This window comes from Salmo salar, chromosome ssa20 (genome assembly GCF_905237065.1).
Source record: "Salmo salar chromosome ssa20, Ssal_v3.1, whole genome shotgun sequence".
NCBI classification, from domain to species: domain Eukaryota; kingdom Metazoa; phylum Chordata; class Actinopteri; order Salmoniformes; family Salmonidae; genus Salmo; species Salmo salar.
Genome location: NC_059461.1, coordinates 77,582,127 through 77,599,543, shown reverse-complemented (window position 1 = coordinate 77,599,543; position 17,417 = coordinate 77,582,127). Strand labels below are relative to the sequence as shown.

Here is a 17,417-nt window from a genome sequence, read left to right as displayed (position 1 = left end):
GGGAAGAGTGCCTCCTACTAGCCCTCCAACACCACTTCCAGCAGCATCTGGTCTCCCATCCAGGGACTGACCCAGACCAACCCTGCTTAGCTTCAGAAGCAAGCCAGCAGCGGGACGCAGGGTGTTATCCTGCAACTGTGGTCGCGAATATGCGCCGGAGTTCCCGGATTACCCTGATTTTCTTTCCCCTTTCATATTTTGTTTCACAAAGTGTAATGGATTTACACTCCAGTCCAGTTTGTGGCGGTAATGCAGCTTTTGGTTGCCAACTGCCATTTTAGAAGTCACAGAAGAAGAAGTCTCATTTTTCGTGGACAGATTTTCGGCAGAGTAAATCAATGGAGTAATGCAAATGATACTTTGGTCCCTCTCGTTTCGCGACTTCCGCTCTGCTGAAACATATTATTCATATTTACCATATTGGATAACTCTTTTGGTTAATTGCGGCAAAATACATTTTACGATATTGTTATTTTCCTGGAAAAGATTGGTAATCGTTTGCTAACTGTTCATTGTTCACCTTCTTTGGCCGGTGGTTTATTTGATTTCTGTAAAAGGTGTCCAGCAACCTAACAAGGCCTCGGCTGTTACTAGCTGGGTAACGTTAGCACTGGTAGCTAGCTATTTGCTTAGCTACGCGTATGAACCTTGATACTAGGTTTTATATTTTTTAAATATTGTTATTTCTAACGTTAAAGCGATTATTTAGCTGGATGTTAAAGTTCAAAATTGTGACAATCCAGTCAGCTTTAACTAGGTAGCTAACGTTAGGGGTGGGACGGGGCTTAGCCGGAGACTTAACTAAGAAATACACACCGCCATCCAAGCTAGCTTCAACTCAACGTTTTAGTTTGCTTGACCACAGATTTAATTTTGGCTTGACTAGTTCGCTAGCCACCAATATAAACGTAGGATTCACTTGTCTCCATGTATTTTATATTTGACCTCATGGTTGTCTGCATTGAAATGAATGGGTTAGCTTTTCTGATGCAGTTACATATTTAGCCAACGTTGCCATCGGAGAGAAACGTTTTAGATTGCCAGAGGATACCAACTCTACCTTTATGCTTCTTTACACTGAGCAGCAGCGTAAACAAGCGTAACGGTAGGGTCTTTAGCATCATGCTAACTTTTTACAGTCCTTTAGAAGTTTTAGCTAAATGGGAGCAACTATTGCAGCAGGGCAGCATTTGCAAATATACATGTTAGAAAAGGGAAAATGTATGTTCCCTACAAGTTGCTAGTGTCCATCTGTAAAAATCAGCTGAAACAATATATTTGGGTTTTAGATTAGAATGTCAAACTGAAATACTGTTTTTATCTTACCTATTTTCCCCCTTTTTCTCAGGAGAATGGCTGCTGCCGAGTTGAACAGTAGTTCTGCTCCGGTGATGGAGGAAAATGAGCCTATAGAAGTCACCGCCGAAGGCGAGCATACAGAGAACTACCAGACACTACTTGATGCCGGACTGCCGCAGAAAGTGGCAGACAGTCTCAACAAAATATTCTCTACTGGTGGGGCATCCGTCATACAATGGCTGAGTCTAATCTATTTTCCAAAGAAACATGCTGTTGCTCGAGAATGCATGAAGTGGATAAAGGCCAGGTTGTAATAGTACAAATCTGTCTTGTACCAACAGGGTTGCTGGCATACGCTGACCTAGACGAGAGGGCCATCGATGCTCTGCGGGCGTTCAATGAAGTGGGAGCGTTGTCTGTACTGTCGCAGTTCAAAGAAAGTGACCTGACCCATGTCCAGGTGAGTTAGTGGGACTGGAATGAAAGAGAAGTCAGTTTAGATAATTGCATTAGAAAGAGTCTAAGAAGTTGACATTGAGGGGTCTATAATTTTTCCTCTGGTCATAACACCAATACATGAATCAACTCTGCTGTGGTTTGCTTTCCAGAACAAAAGTGCTTTTCTTTGTGCAGCTATGAAGACATACAGACAGAGGGAAAAGCAAGGAAGTAAAGTACAGGAAACCTCTAAGGGTCCTGCTGAGTCCAAGATCAAGGTAAATACAGCTGTTTGAACGTTCGTTCAGTGGGTCAATAGAACCTGCTGTGTGTGTGTAGTTCTGTAGTGTTTACGCTGTTGTCGACGTGTTCCCCAGGCTCTGCTGGAGCGGACAGGATACACCCTGGATGTCACCACCGGACAGAGGAAATACGGAGGACCCCCACCAGAGGAAGTGTTTAAAGGAGCACAGCCTGGGATTGGAACTGAGGTAAAGCTGCTGGAGATGCTCCATTTTCAAGTAACAGTATTTGAAAGGTTTAGGGTCATCGCGGCAAATCTGTTAACTGATATAGAGTAGAGAGATGAGTTTGCAAGTCTGTGGCCCCAAGAATGTCAATTGAGAAGTTTATAGCAATACCACAGCATTCTTCCCCAATCACACTGGAACCCTCATTCAGGCTGTTTTCTGCCTTTAGGTGTTTGTGGGAAAGATCCCCAGAGACCTGTATGAAGATGAGCTGGTGCCTCTGTTTGAGAAGGCGGGCCCAATCTGGGATCTGAGGTTAATGATGGACCCCCTGTCGGGTCAGAACCGGGGCTACGCCTTCATCAACTTCTGCAGCAAGGATGCAGCAGCTGAGGCGGTGAAACTTGTAAGTCCTTGCAGTCAGACATGGTCTTAGTTTACCTTCTAAGAACCAAAGGGCTGATTTCCCAGACCCAGATTAAGCCTTGTCCTGGTTTTGAAAATCACTTTCAATAGGGTATCTTCATTGAGTGTGCTTTTTAGTCTAGGGCCAGGTTGTGTATCGAAACCGGCCCAAGATGTGATGCATATTTAATTTTGGAGCGGTTGTCAGCCAGCCTCCTGCTACCTTATCAACCCTACAAAGCCATCTTTCCTTTACTCTTGTTTTCAGTGTGACAACTATGAAATCCGGTCTAGGAAACACCTTGGCGTGTGCATATCTGTAGCGAACAACCGCCTGTTTGTCGGATCAATCCCAAAGAACAAGACCAGAGAGAGCATATTGGATGACTTCAGCAAAGTCACAGGTCAGTGAAAGTGCAGACACCCCAATTTGGTTTACTTGGTTTTATGTTCTGTGGGTAATCATTGGTCAGATATCAGTTATGTCACTCTCATTCTTGTTCCTCCAGAGGGGCTTCAGGAAGTGATCCTCTACCACCAGCCGGATGACAAGGAGACGAACCGTGGCTTCTGTTTCCTGGAGTACGAGGACCACAAGTCTGCGGCCCAGGCCCGCCGCTGTCTCATGAGTGGCAAGGTGATGGTGTGGGGGAACCCGGTCACTGTGGAGTGGGCCAACCCGGTCACTGAGCGCGACACGGATGTCATGGCCAATGTGAGTCATCTCTCACTTTCTCTGTCCATTTCTCGCTTCCTCCCCCATCTCTTGTTTGTTTTTCAACAACACATGAACAACCCCCTATGTGTTCCACGTCTGACTTTTATTCAACTTGTATTTATACTTCTCTAAACGGAGTTCAACTTTGTCCGTGTGAGTCAGCAGGCGAAGGTCTTGTTTGTCAGGAAGCTTGCCACCTCAGTCACAGAGGAGCTACTAGTGAAGACATTCTCTGCCTTTGGCAAACTGGAGCGGGTGTATAAGCTCAAAGACTACGCCTTTGTCCACTTTGAGGACAGGGACGCCGCTGTGAAGGTGGGTTACCCTCAGTAAAAAAAAATTGTTTTTACCATGCTTCGGATGTCTGACAAAATGTTTTCTGTATTTCTCAGGCAATGGTAGACATGAATGGAAAGGAGCTGGGGGGAGAGGCGATTGAAATAAGAATAGCAAAGAAGAAGAAGGCGCGGAAGACTCAGCGCCAGACCACCAGAAACCCAGGGTGAGGCCACAGAGAATGGGATTGACTTACAGTAGGCTCTAAAATTACTGGCACCCCTCACTGGCAATGCACAAACAATGCTTAAACAAATATAAACAATATAATTATAGAGATGAACTCAAAATACCAACATGTGAGAAATACTGTACTTTATTAATGTTTCAATGGAACCAACCAAAATAATTTATTGTTTTAATTAATTAAAAATCAATGTCCTCCAAATCAAGGTTTCACAATTAATGGCACCCTTAAATATTATTGTAAATAACCTCTACCAAAATGAAACCACAAATTACATTCCACTTATTTAAGTTTATGTAAGTCTTAAGGAACTATATTGAGCCATTACATCACTTCCTGTTTCACTATGGTATAAAAATGAGGTAACACACATGCAATATCCCTTTGTCATCCAACACCATAAAGAAAAGAACTGGCAGTTCAAAAGGGACAGATGGTCGTAGACCTTGATAAATTTGGTAATGGCTACAAGAAGATCCACAAACGATTGAATATACCACTGAGCACTGTCAGGGCAATTATTAAAAATTACAACGATATGGAACAGTTGAAAACCTCTCGGGTAGAGGACGCAAATGCATTTTGCCCCCCAGGATAGGGAGGAGGATGGTGAGAGAAGCAACAAAATCCCCAAGAATCACTGTGAAAGAATTGCAGGCCTTGGTGGCGTCTTGGGGTCACCAGGTTTCAAAAGGCACCATCAGACGCCACCTCCACAACCACAGGCTCTTTGGAAGGGTTGCCAGAAGAAAGCCCTTTCTGACCCCAAGACACAGACGCAAGCGCTTGGAGTTTGCCAGACCTCATTTAAATTATGATTGGAAGAAGGTGCTCTGGTCAGATGAGACCAAAATTGAACGTTTTGGTCAGGTACAGCATCGGCATGTTTTGGCGTCGAAACAGAGATGCATACAAGGAGAGGTACCTCATACCCACGGTGAAATATGGAGGGGGGTCAGTGATGTTTTGGGGCTGTTTTAATTCCAGTGGTCCAGGGGCACTGGTTAAGATTGATGGCATAATGAATTCTACCAAGTATCAGGCAATTTTGGCTGACAATCTGGTTGCCTCTGCCAGAAGGCTGGGACTTGGCCGTATGTGGACTTTCCAACAAGACAATGACCCAAAACATACCTCAAGATCCACACAGAACTGGTTCTGTGACAACAAAATCAATGTTCTGGCATGGCCATCTCAGTCTCCGGACCTCAATCCAATCGAAAACCTGTGGGCTGAGTGGAAGAGGGCAGTTGATAAGCACAAACCCAAGAATGTGAAGGATCTTGTTGAAAGGATCTGCATAGAGGAATGGTCCAAAATCCCTCCAAATGTGTTCCTTAACCTTGTCAAACATTACAGGAAAAGACTCCATGCTGTTATCCTTGTCAGAGGTGGTGGCACTAAGTACTAAATAATAATTATGAAACCTTGATATTGGTTAAATGTATTTTGTATTAAATAATTGTATGATTTTGGTTGGTTCCATTGAAACATTAATAAAGTACAGTATTTTTCACGTTGGTATTTTGAGTTTATCTCTATAATTATATTGTTTATATTTTTTAAGTATTGTTTGTGCATTGCCAGTCAGGGCTGCCAGTAATTTTGGAGCCCACTGTATATCTGATTTAGTAGATCTTATTTATTTTTTTGCTCACATTGTATTTTGCTCACAATTTGCTCACATTGTATATAGACTTATTTTTCTACTGTATTATTGACTATGTTTGTTTTATTCCATGTGTAACTCTGTGTTGTTGTATGTTGTCGAACTGCTTTTCTTTATCTTGGCCAGGTCGCAATTGTAAATGGAACTTGTTCTCAACTAGCCTACCTGGTTAAATAAAGGTGAAATAAAAATAAATAAAAAAATCTCCCATCATGGGATTACATTGAAAGTTATGTTTTTCAGCAGGAATGACGATTATAACCAGCCACCGCCACGCATGCCTCCACCAGATAGAGGCCGTGGTCGCCGCGGGGGCTACGCCGCCTACCCTCCAGACTACCACAGCTACGATGACCACTACGGCTATGACTATCATGACCCCTGCAGGGGTTACGAGGACCCCTACTACGGTTACGAGGACCCCTACTACGGTTACGAGGACCCCTGCAGGGGTTACGAGGACCCCTACTACGGTTACGAGGACCCCTACTACGGTTACGAGGACGTGTACAGCGAGACAGGCCGTGGCAGCAGGGGTGGCCCGCCCCCTCCTAGGGCCCGTGGAACACCACCCAGACAGGGCCGAGGGGGCTATGCACAGAGGGGGCCACCCATCAGAGGGCCCAGGCGTGGCAGAGGAGGTGGCCGTGGGGGACTCTTCCAGCCACAGAGGGCCCACAGTACCCGAGGAGCCAGGGGGAACCGTGGGGGCAATGTGGGCGGGAAGAGGAAGGCAGACGTCTTCAACCAGCCTGACTCAAAGCGCCGGCAGACCAACAAGCAGAACTGGGGGTCCCAGCTCATCACCCAGCAGCAAGGTGGCGACTATTCTGATAACTATGGTTAAGGTAATGACACCCTGGAGTTTCACAGGGTTATTATGGGCATTGGTGAAAGTAGACACATGAAAAAGGTATTTGGCCCCCAAAAAATTATAATTGCAATTTTTTAATGTCTTCTTAATCTTCATCCCTTACGAAAAAATTATGAATTGGCTGGAATTGCATTTTGGGCTGGAAATGTGAATGTAACCATTTTGCTAAATAATTTCTTGTCGTTACATGGGACGTATGTTTTAACACGCATCACTTATACCTATAAGTGTATGTCTAGCATTTTTCTAGAGGTAGATACATTTTTTAAAATGTATATTATACCTTCCTATGTTTTCTTTGGGAAGCCATAGCAGTTTGTTCTCTGTTTTTGTATTTATAACTTTTACTTTTCAATTAAACTCAGTTGAGCGTCATTCAATTGCCAGTCTATTCCTCACCTTACCTAAAATATCACATTTGGAACACTTTCGATACTTTTTGCTCAAGGAATAAATCAAGAGACCAAATGAAATTGTAGAATACCAAAAGACTCCACGGCAGAGCGAACAAACAATATGAGTGACTGAATATTTGTATTTTTTTTAACCCTTTTTCTTTTCCAGGAAATGCCTCCCTCTTACAGTGCATCCGGAGAGTTTTCAGACTCCTCGACTTTTTGAGAGGAGTCATTTTGCAGTCTTTCCATAGAGAAATGCTAAGGGCAAACACCTTTGGTTCAATGACATCACCATTTAGTTTGTTTTGTCCTTCTATTCCAATTTACACAGGTGGTGAGGTGAGAGCAGCAGCGCTTGAGTGAGAAACAAACTCACCCTGAACTTTGTTCCTTACAAAAGGTTGAGCTATTACTAGTAGTTTCTAGCCCAAACCGTGCTGAATCTACAGATTATTTTGTGAGAAGACCGATTTCCAAGATGTCTCCTGGTCTGACAAACACTGCTGTAGCTCTGTGCCACCTTCCACTGCCGATGCGGTGGATTGAGACGCAGCCCATGCAAACAAGTCTAGTTTAAACTAATGGATTTTAATGGTCATTTGATTGTTTATTTGATTATTATGCTAATTACAGAGTAGGCTTTATACTGCAATCTCATTGCCTTTGCCAAGTCAATTTGCTTGCCTTGCATATGCCATTCAATGTTTTCTCGTCAACTATTAGGATAAAGATTTTTGTGACATGTCAGGTAAAATCACCAGTGATCCAAGCTCCACTGCATATTTCTGGTCTTTTTTCCATGGAAGACAACAACAAAATTTCCCATGAAGGGGCCCGGCTTACAAAGTGTAGGCCAACTTCCTTGACAGAAGCCGACTTTGATACTAGTCTCTCTAGACTAATCTCTTGAGGACAGATGAAATGGAGAGAATCTGTCAAGGCTCATATAGAATTATGTGATTACGAGCAGCAGTAGTTCCTGGTTTTGGGTTTTCGTCATTGATTTAAGTGGGACGAATCAGGATTGGGCGACGGCGGTGTAAGAACTGGTGCGGGGATTTTTCAAGCATGTTTGCGGATAAACGGTTACCACATCCACAAAGTCAACTGTCTATTTCGTAAAAATTCATATTAACAAGTGTACTTTTTAATTATGTTAGGACACTAGGCATTACATTTCTGTAAAACCAATTCAGCGTGGCTAGTTGTCAGTCTATCCCTTCACTCGGGACCCCTGTCAACGAAGGTCCTATCCAAATAAATGAATCCTCAGTGACATAGTTACTTAGACTTCCCCTCACACTAAGGACACATAGTATGGCTACCTTCCTATTTAGTACTAGTCCATACATATAGTCGTTACTTTTAAGTGACATGGTAAAAAGGCTATCTTTTCACACAGTGAAGGTCCTATGCAAAGTCAATCCATTTTTCAATCCAATGTAAAGGACTTCCCCTCACAATATGGACACAGCCTAGATGTGCACTCCAATTTTAAGTGGCATTGTACACTGAACAAAAATATAAATGCAACAATATCAAATATTTGACTGAGTTACAGTTCATAGAAGGAAATCAGTAAATTTAAATAAATTCATTAGGCCCTAATCTATGGACTTCAGATGACTGGGAAGGGGCACAGCCATAGGTGGGCCTGGCAGGGCATACAGTTGAAATCGAAAGTTTATATACACTTAGGTTGGAGTCATTAAATTCGTTTTTCAACAACTCCACAAATTTCTTGTTAACAAAGTATAGTTTTGGCAAATCAGTTAGGACATCTACTTTGTGCATGACACAAGTAATTTTTCCAACAATTGTTTACAGACTATTTCGCTTATAATTCACCGTATCACAATTCCAGTGGGTCAGAAGTGTACATACTCTAAGTTGACTGTGCCTTTAAACAGCTTGGAAAATTCCCAGAAAATGTCATTGCTTTAGTAGCTTCTGATAGGCTAATTGACATCATTTGAGTCAATTGGAGGTGTACCTGTGGATGTATTTCAAGGCCTACCTTCAAACTCAGTGCCTCTTTGCTTGACATCATGGGGAAATCAGCCAAGACCACAGCAAAATAAATTGTAGACCTCCACAAATCTGGTTCATCCTTGGGAGCAATCCTTGGGAGCAATTTCCAAACCACGTTCATCTGTACAAACAATAGTACCCAAGTATAAACACCATGGGACCACGTAGCCGTCATACCGCTCAGGAAGGAGACACGTTCTGTCTCCTAGAGATGAACGTACTTTGGTGCGAAAAGTGCAAATCAATCCCAGAACATCAGCAAAGGACCTTGTGAAGATGCTGGAGGAAACAGGTACAAAAGTATCTATATCCACAGTAAAACGAGTCCTATATCGACATAACCTGAAAGGCTGCTCAGCAAGGAAGAAGCCACTGCTCCAAAACCGCCATAAAAAAGCATTCTTAAAATAAAATGGTGATCCTAAGACAGGGAATTTCTACTAGGATTAAATGTCAGGAATTGTGAAATACTGAGTTTAAATGTGTTTGGCTAAGGTGTATGTAAACTTCCGACTTCAACTGTAGGTCCACCCACTGGGAAGCCAGGCCCAGCCAATCAACATGATTTTTTTCTCCACAAAAGGTCTTTCTTACAGACAGAAATACTCCTGAGCACCCCCTCAGACGGTCCCGCAGGTGAAGAAGCCAGATGTGGAGGTCCTGGGTTGGCGTGGTTATATGTGGTCTGTGGTCGTGAGGCCGGTTAGATGTACTGCCAAATTCTCTAAAATGATGTTGAAGGGGGCTTATGGTAGAGAAATTAACTTTAAATTCTCTGGCAACAGCTCGGTTCGACATTCCGGCAGTCAGCATGCCAATTGCACGCTCCCTCGAAACTTGACAAATCTGGCATTGTGTCGTGTAACAAAACTACACATTTAAGAGTGGCCTTTTATTGTCCCCAGCACAAGGTACACCTGTGTAATGAGCGTGCTGTTTAATCAGCTTCTTGATATGGTGAAAGAATTACCATGGCAAAGGAGAAATGCTCACTAACAGGGTTGTAAACGAATTTGTGCACGAAATATGAGCAAAATGAGCTTTTTGTGCGTATGGAACGTTTCTGGAGTCTTATTTCAGCACGTGTACAAATTGTTTATATTTTTGTTCAGCATTAAAAGGCAACATCTTTTCACAGTTTTGAGCACAAATTAATGGGAAACTACTACATCTGTATAATATCAAAGCCTAAAGCCAGGTAATTTGACCTGGAGGTTAATCTAATCCATGTGATGTGGTATAGCCTAGCTAGCTGCAGAAGCTGTGGTCTAATAGCACTCCAATGACTGTCTGGTGATTGTGAGTTATCACTTCAAACCTCTCAGTACTGGGCTACTAAACTGGACCTATCAATCTGATCTGGTGGTGAGTGCCTGTCTTTGTTTCTACATCGTGTGATACTTTGATATGTTCATATACAATAATGTAATTCTTATATAATTATCTTTTCCTTGTTTTAATGAGACCATGATACTCTACTATAAAACATGCAGATCTGCATAAAGGAGGCTACATCATTAGCATGGACTGCTGTAGTACCCACATGCAATCTGGGATCCTTGGGACATCCCAACCTCATTGAAGTGGAAATTTCAGATGGTTTAGGTAAGGATTATTGTTAGGGTAGGGACGTCAAGGATCCCGAATAGCACTGACAATACCACAACATGGCTGCTTTTACTCTGAACATGTGATTTATCAGTAAAAAAGTCAACATGACTTTAAATGAGTGAGTCCTGTCTTGAGTTGTTGTCCCCAGCCAGATGTCAGTGTGTAGTGGTCAGTAGAGGGTGCCAGAAGATACGTTTTTACCTCTCAACATCCTGAAGGCTTAGTCTGCAAATATTGTACCTTCAAATTCAGGGTGCAGTGTGTACACTCCTTGGTAAATCTAGGTTCTCATCTAGAGCACGATTGCCAAACCAACCAAGAAATAAAACGGATACAAAAGGCCAGGAATGTCTTTGTTTTCTCTTGTCTGTGTATCGTCCTCCCCTCAAAGGGTGTTATGGGGATAGGTCCGCTTCCTTCCTCTATGTGGCAAAAATACCCAGCAGACCATTACCTTGGAGAAGCACTGTAGTCTAACAAGATGTCTGTTTGAATGAATCCAGCCCCTTCCCTGATCTCCCCTCTCTTCCGGGTGTCTCATTAAAATGTGGAGGGAGACAGATGGTGCGGTTTAAGTCAAGCATGGCTGACTTCATATGTCGGCTTCTATCTCTGTGTGTGATGTTTAGTGTACATCTTAGGCAGCGTTCAGACAGGCAGCCTAATTCTGATATTTTTTTCTCACTAAATTGGTCTTTTGACCAGTTAGATCAGCTCTGAAAAGATCTTATGAGCACAGCCTGACACTCTTCTTCCTTTCTCGCTCTCTCTCTCTCCTCCCCTGTGGGTGAGTGTGTATTCCTAATGGTCCACCCTTCAGGGTAGAGAGTGTGGATGGATTGGTGGGATGAAAGTATAAAACATGTTGGTGTTAAGAGTTTAAGAAATCCTTCATATAAAAAAATATTTGAACATTTCTTATAATACATATTAACACATAAGACCACAATCATACATATAGTACATGTAATAGTTTGATAAAATGTATTTCTATTATTCAAAAATAAAAACACACCGGACCCTGAGAACAATGTACAGAAACAAAGCTCCCCTTGTATCTGAACGCAACAACATATCATACAGAACAGGTCAAACTTTCAACCCCTATATTGAATAAGTATACAGTTCGTATACAGTAGGACCTCAGATCGGGAATCCAGGTTCTTTCGAAACGTTGAAATGTTTGTAATTTTGCAATGTACTGGGGGGAAAGAGTTCAAACAATTATGGATAATATGAATTGAGTATTTTCATGTATTGGTCAACTGGATATGGTCTAGACTGGATATGGTCTAGACTATCTCTATCTTGGACTCAGAAGGACAGCAGTTTATTAGTAAACATTCAACATAATCCTCCTTTTCTCTACGCCAATTTAAGACCTAACACAGGGACACTGATGAATAGTCATTGACTGAAAATGCTGGATAGTGGTTCAGTGAAGGTGGACTGGAATGTGTGGAGGTAGGTCAGAGTAGACTAGGTAGAAGGACAGAATGCCTTGTGAGGAGTTCAGATACACCCCAACTCTGTCAGTGCTGGAAGAGGGGGCATGTATGACCGTGTGCTCATTTTTGTGCCAGACGGAGAGTTTGAGGAAACCATGTTTGAGGAGTCTTAGGCTCCAGGATTTGTCATTGTAACCAAGCAAACAGTTATGCCCTTTTCCAACCCTGCTCATGTGTTTATATGCAACACCTACATGAAACCCTTTCCCACTACACTCTGCCTCCCCATAACAGCACCCAGTCAGACCCTCTCCACACAGCACCTGAGGACAGTCATTAAATCTCTCTGTTTGAGGCAAACATGGATGATCATCATCCTCCCATGTCACAGTTCTTCCGTTGTTAGACAGAGAGAGCTTTTTGTGTGCTGTGTTAGGGTCCAGTGTGAGCGCACAGACATCTGCAATAAATAGAGGTTAGGAATCAGTACACATGCCAAGATTAATTTATGCATTTAGGAGACTAGTGAAGTTAACGATGAAAAACATACACTTCTTCAGGCCTGGTTTTAAGTAGCACTCTTCATTGTGTTCCACACTAAGAGAAGCAGACGAACAGTGATTTAGTGACAGAAACAAGACTGGTTGTAACTCAGTGAAACTGGCACTGAATGGTTTCTCAGACACAGATTAAGCCTAGTTTTGGACTAAGGAGCACTTTCAAGTTACCTGATTTACTTTAGTATGAAGAGTGGATCGCCCAGTACATCAGAGAGCAGTCTCACTCCTCTGTCTCCTGGGTGATTGTAGCTCAGATCCAGCTCTCGCAGGTGTGAGGGTGTTTATCTCAGAGCTGAAGCCAGAGAAGCACATCCTTCCATTGAGACAAGACAGCCAGAAAGCCTGCAAAAGGAAGACATCACTATTTTAAAAGCAGACTTCTACCTACTCATTTCACATATGTAAATGGATAATTCATGAAATAGGCTGTCTAATGAAATGGCCTGTGTATGACTTTCATAATCTATTAAGTGAAATGTATAACTACCTCAGTGTCTCCAGTTCACAATGTTTATTCCCCAGTCCAGCAGAGAGCAGCTTCACTCCTGAATTGTGCAGGTTGTCACAGAGTACTAGGGTTCTCAGGTACAAGAGGTTTGAACATAGAGCTGAAGCCAAATAAGCACAGCCTCCCTCTGTGATGCCACAGGATGACATCCTGCAGGAAGAGTTCAGAGAAATCTTGAAAATATTAAATACCACAATATTTGTGAGATTGTTTAAGTTGTAGTTAAAAGGTTAAACCTTTAAAATGTCTACCTGCAACGAGCACCAATGCCAGTTACTTAGTAGTAGCAGAGGAAAAGAAATCCACGAGCGTAAAACGTACTTTGTAGAACGCTGTCTGATGGTGTAAAAATCTGCCTTTTTGTTGTGACCAGCCCGTCCGAATGTCATGTGTACAACTTCCTGCATTATGATTGGTCTCGTTGGCGTGGTTGATAAGGTAAGAACCAGTACTAAGGCTGGGTTTACACAGGCAGCCCAATTCTGATCTTTTGCCCAATTATTGTCACAAGATCTGAATTTGGTTGCCTGTGTAAATGCAGCCTGTCATTTCAGGTGTTAAGGCAGTGTCCTTAAAAGAGTGGCTGCTTATCCGACTTTTCAGATATTTTTCTCCAGGCTAAAGATCACGAAACGTCGGCGCATGTGCGGATCACATTCGGAGCTTCTGTTTATGCTGTACTTTACGCTCATTCTCTGCTCTACTACTCTGGTGAATGGTTAGATCAAAGCTGAATCGATGTCTGCAAGATTACATTTACATTACATTTAAGTCATTTAGCAGACGCTCTTATCCAGAGCGACTTACAAATTGGTGCATTCACCTTATGATATCCAGTGGAACAACCACTTTACAATAGTGCATCTAAATCTATGTATTCCTTAAAGAGGTGGGGTTTCAGGTGTCTCCGGAAGGTAGTGATTGACTCCGCTGTCCTGGCGTCGTGAGGGAGCTTGTTCCACCATTGGGGTGCCAGAGCAGCGAACAGTTTTGACTGGGCTGAGCGGGAACTGTGCTTCCTCAGAGGTAGGGGGGCCAGCAGGCCAAAGGTGGATGAACGCAGTGCCCTTGTTTGGGTGTAGGGCCTGATCAGAGCCTGAAGGTATGGAGGTGCCGTTCCCTTCACAGCTCCGTAGGCAATCACCATGGTCTTGTAGCGGATGCGAGCTTCAACTGGAAGCCAGTGGAGAGAGCGGAGGAGCGGGGTGACGTGAGAGAACTTGGGAAGGTTGAACACCAGACGGGCTGCGGCGTTCTGGATGAGTTGTAGGGGTTTAATGGCACAGGCAGGGAGCCCAGCCAACAGCGAGTTGCAGTAATCCAGACGGGAGATGACAAGTGCCTGGATTAGGACCTGCGCCGCTTCCTGTGTGAGGCAGGGTCGTACTCTGCGAATGTTGTAGAGCATGAACCTACAGGATCGGGTCACCGCCTTGATGTTAGTGGAGAACGACAGGGTGTTGTCCAGGATCACGCCAAGGTTCTTAGCACTCTGGGAGGAGGACACAAGGGAGTTGTCAACCGTGATGGCGAGATCATGGAACGGGCAGTCCTTCCCCGGGAGGAAGAGCAGCTCCGTCTTGCCGAGGTTCAGCTTGAGGTGGTGATCCGTCATCCACACTGATATGTCTGACAGACATGCAGAGATGCGATTCGCCGCCTGGTTATCAGAAGGGGGAAAGGAGAAGATTAATTGTGTGTCGTCTGCATAGCAATGATAGGAGAGACCATGTGAGGATATGACAGAGCCAAGTAACTTGGTGTATAGCGAGAATAGGAGAGGGCCTAGAACAGAGCCCTGGGGGACACCAGTGGTGAGAGCGCATGGTGCGGAGACAGATTCTCGCCACGCCACCTGGTAGGAGCGACCTGTCAGGTAGGACGCAATCCAAGCGTGGGCCGCGCCGGAGATGCCCAACTCGGAGAGGGTGGAGAGGAGGATCTGATGGTTCACAGTATCAAAGGCAGCAGATAGGTCTAGAAGGATGAGAGCAGAGGAGAGACAGTTAGCTTTAGCAGTGCGGAGAGCCTCCGTGACACAGAGAAGAGCAGTCTCAGTTGAATGCCCAGTCTTGAAACCTGACTGATTAGGATCAAGAAGGTCATTCTGAGAGAGATAGCAGGAGAGCTGGCCAAGGACAGCACGTTCAAGAGTTTTGGAGAGAAAAGAAAGAAGGGATACTGGTCTGTAGTTGTTGACATCGGAGGGATCGAGTGTAGGTTTTTTCACAAGGGGTGCAACTCTCGCTCTCTTGAAGACGGAAGGGACGTAGCCAGCGGTCAAGGATGAGTTGATGAGCGAGGTGAGGAAGGGGAGAAGGTCTCCGGAAATGGTCTGGAGAAGAGAGGAGGGGATAGGGTCAAGTGGGCAGGTTGTTGGGCGGCCGGCCGTCACAAGACGCGAGATTTCATCTGGAGAGAGAGGGGAGAAAGAGGTCAAAGCACAGGGTAGGGCAGTGTGAGCAGGACCAGCGGTGTCGTTTGACTTAGCAAACGAGGATCGGATATCGTCAACCTTCTTTTCAAAATGGTTGACGATGTCATCCGCAGAGAGGGAGGAGGGGGAGGGGAGGAGGATTCAGGAGGGAGGAGAAGGTAGCAAAGAGCTTCCTAGGGTTAGAGGCAGATGCTTGGAATTTAGAGTGGTAGAAAGTGGCTTTAGCAGCAGAGACAGAAGAGGAGAATGTAGAGAGGAGGGAGTGAAAGGATGCCAGGTCCGCAGGGAGGCGAGTTTTCCTCCATTTCCGCTCGGCTGCCCGGAGCCCTGTTCTGTGAGCTCGTAGTGAGTCGTCGAGCCACGGAGCAGGAGGGGAGGACCGAGCCGGCCTGGAGGATAGGGGACAGAGAAAATCAAAGGATGCAGAAAGGGAGGAGAGGAGGGTTGAGGAGGCAGAATCAGGAGATAGGTTGGAGAAGGTTTGAGCAGAGGGAAGAGATGATAGGATGGAAGAGGAGAGAGTAGATCACAAGATCACAATCATAACTGATTATAGTATTACTGTATGTTACTGTAAGACAAAAAAACACATTTCTCCCATGTGGCCGAAACTCAACATTGTGCGCCACTATGCAAAATACACAGGTAAACTATGCTATGGCTTGTAAACACCATTTGCTCAAAAATGTGGTCCCTGTACATCATTCAAAAACACTAGGCAACTTTGAAACAACTCTGTATAACTCAAGAAAATCTAAATGCATATCCCAATAAACTGATTGAAGTCAAATGGTTGGTATGCAGATGCTGCATGGATGTTTCATCAGTAAAACTTGAAGAATTATCATTCACGATTGACAGTGACAAATGTGAAGGGAAGGCAGAGTTGACAGGTCTAGCAAAAATGTCTAGACAAATGACCACAAAACACACCCACAAGGCCTTTTCGCCTCAGTTTGTAGGGACATGGACTAGAGGTCGACCGATTAATTAGGGCCGATTTCCAATTTTTATAACAATCGGTAATCGGCATTTTTCGACGCTGATTATGGCCAATTACATTGCAATCCACGAGGAGACTGCATGGCAGGCTGTTCACCTGTTACGCGAGTGCAGCAAAGGAGCCAAGGTAAGTTGCTAGCTAGCATTAAACTTGTAAAAAAAACAATCTTCACATAATCGTTGCAATCCTGCGTTACATATAATCAATGCGTTGCCTGTTAATTTATCATCGAATCACAGCCTACTTCAATTTCGCCAAACGGGTGATTTAACAAAAGCACATTCACAAAAAAAAGCACCCTGTGCCTAACCAATAACATCAATGCCTTTATTATAAATCAATACACACAAGTATATATTTTTAAACCTGCATATTTAGTTAAGAAATTCATGTTAGCAGGCAAAATAGGAAAATTGTGTCACTTCTCTTGCGTTCAGTGCAAGCAGAGTCAGGGTATATGCAGCAGTTTGGGCCGCCTGGCTTGTTGCGAACTGTGTGAAGACCATTTCCTAACAAAGACTAATTAAATTTGCCAGAATTTTACATAATTATGACATTGAAGGTTGTGCAATGTAACAGGAATATTTAGACTTAGGGTTGCCACCCGTTAGATAAAATACAGAACAGTTCCGTATTTCACTGAAAGAATAAACGTTTTGTTTTAGAAATGTTAGTTTCCGGATTTGGCCATATTAATGACCAAAGGCTCGTATTTCTCTGTGTTTATTATATTATAATTAAGTCTATGATTTGATAGAGCAGTCTGACTGAGCGGTGGTAGGCAGCAGCAGGCTCGTAAGCATTAATTCAAACAGCACTTGACGGCGTTTGCCAGCAGCTCTTAGCAATGCTTGAAGCACAGCGCTGTTTATGACTTCACGCCTATTGACTCCCGACATTAGGCTGGCAATGCTATAGTGCCTATAAGAACATCCAATAGTCAAAGGTATATGAAATACAAATGGTATAGAGAAATAGTCGACACGTCATAATTCCTATAATAACTACAACCTAAAACGAATTAA

At 43.7% G+C, this 17,417-nt stretch overlaps 1 protein-coding gene and 1 long non-coding RNA gene across 5 annotated transcripts; one reads left to right on the top strand and one right to left on the bottom strand.

The window, feature by feature from the left end:
• Positions 1–106: 106 nt before the first annotated feature.
• Positions 107–7,563, top strand: LOC106581325 (heterogeneous nuclear ribonucleoprotein R). Of its 4 annotated transcripts, none has more exons than XM_014163308.2 (12): positions 108–343; positions 1,349–1,515; positions 1,641–1,759; positions 1,908–2,015; positions 2,115–2,228; positions 2,437–2,613; positions 2,881–3,016; positions 3,122–3,327; positions 3,493–3,645; positions 3,723–3,832; positions 5,766–6,370; positions 7,126–7,563. In XM_014163308.2, the coding sequence occupies exons 1-11, from the start codon at positions 339–341 to the stop codon at positions 6,367–6,369; spliced, it is 1,899 nt and encodes a 632-aa protein (XP_014018783.1). In that variant the 5' UTR covers positions 108–338; the 3' UTR covers position 6,370; positions 7,126–7,563. The 4 variants fall into 4 exon arrangements, with proteins under 4 accessions (XP_014018785.1, XP_014018783.1, XP_045559924.1 ...); XM_045703968.1 differs by having other exon boundaries at positions 6,961–7,563; XM_014163310.2 differs by lacking the exon at positions 7,126–7,563 and having other exon boundaries at positions 107–343; positions 3,496–3,645; positions 5,766–6,771.
• A 3,813-nt stretch (positions 7,564–11,376) lies between these two features.
• Positions 11,377–13,768, bottom strand: LOC106581319 (uncharacterized). Its single transcript, XR_001323067.2, has 4 exons — positions 12,932–13,768; positions 12,613–12,786; positions 12,435–12,481; positions 11,377–12,344 (listed from the first exon to the last, which is right to left on the bottom strand). It is a non-coding gene; the product is annotated as an uncharacterized lncRNA (long non-coding RNA).
• Between the last annotated feature and the right edge of the window lie 3,649 nt (positions 13,769–17,417).

Bases quoted from the DNA above. Each gene is read 5' to 3' on its own strand.
- LOC106581325 (XM_014163308.2), top strand. The intron at 3,328-3,492 runs GTGAGTCATCTC...CGTGTGAGTCAG, and splicing joins ACACGGATGTCATGGCCAAT to CAGGCGAAGGTCTTGTTTGT. The intron at 3,646-3,722 runs GTGGGTTACCCT...TGTATTTCTCAG, and splicing joins ACAGGGACGCCGCTGTGAAG to GCAATGGTAGACATGAATGG.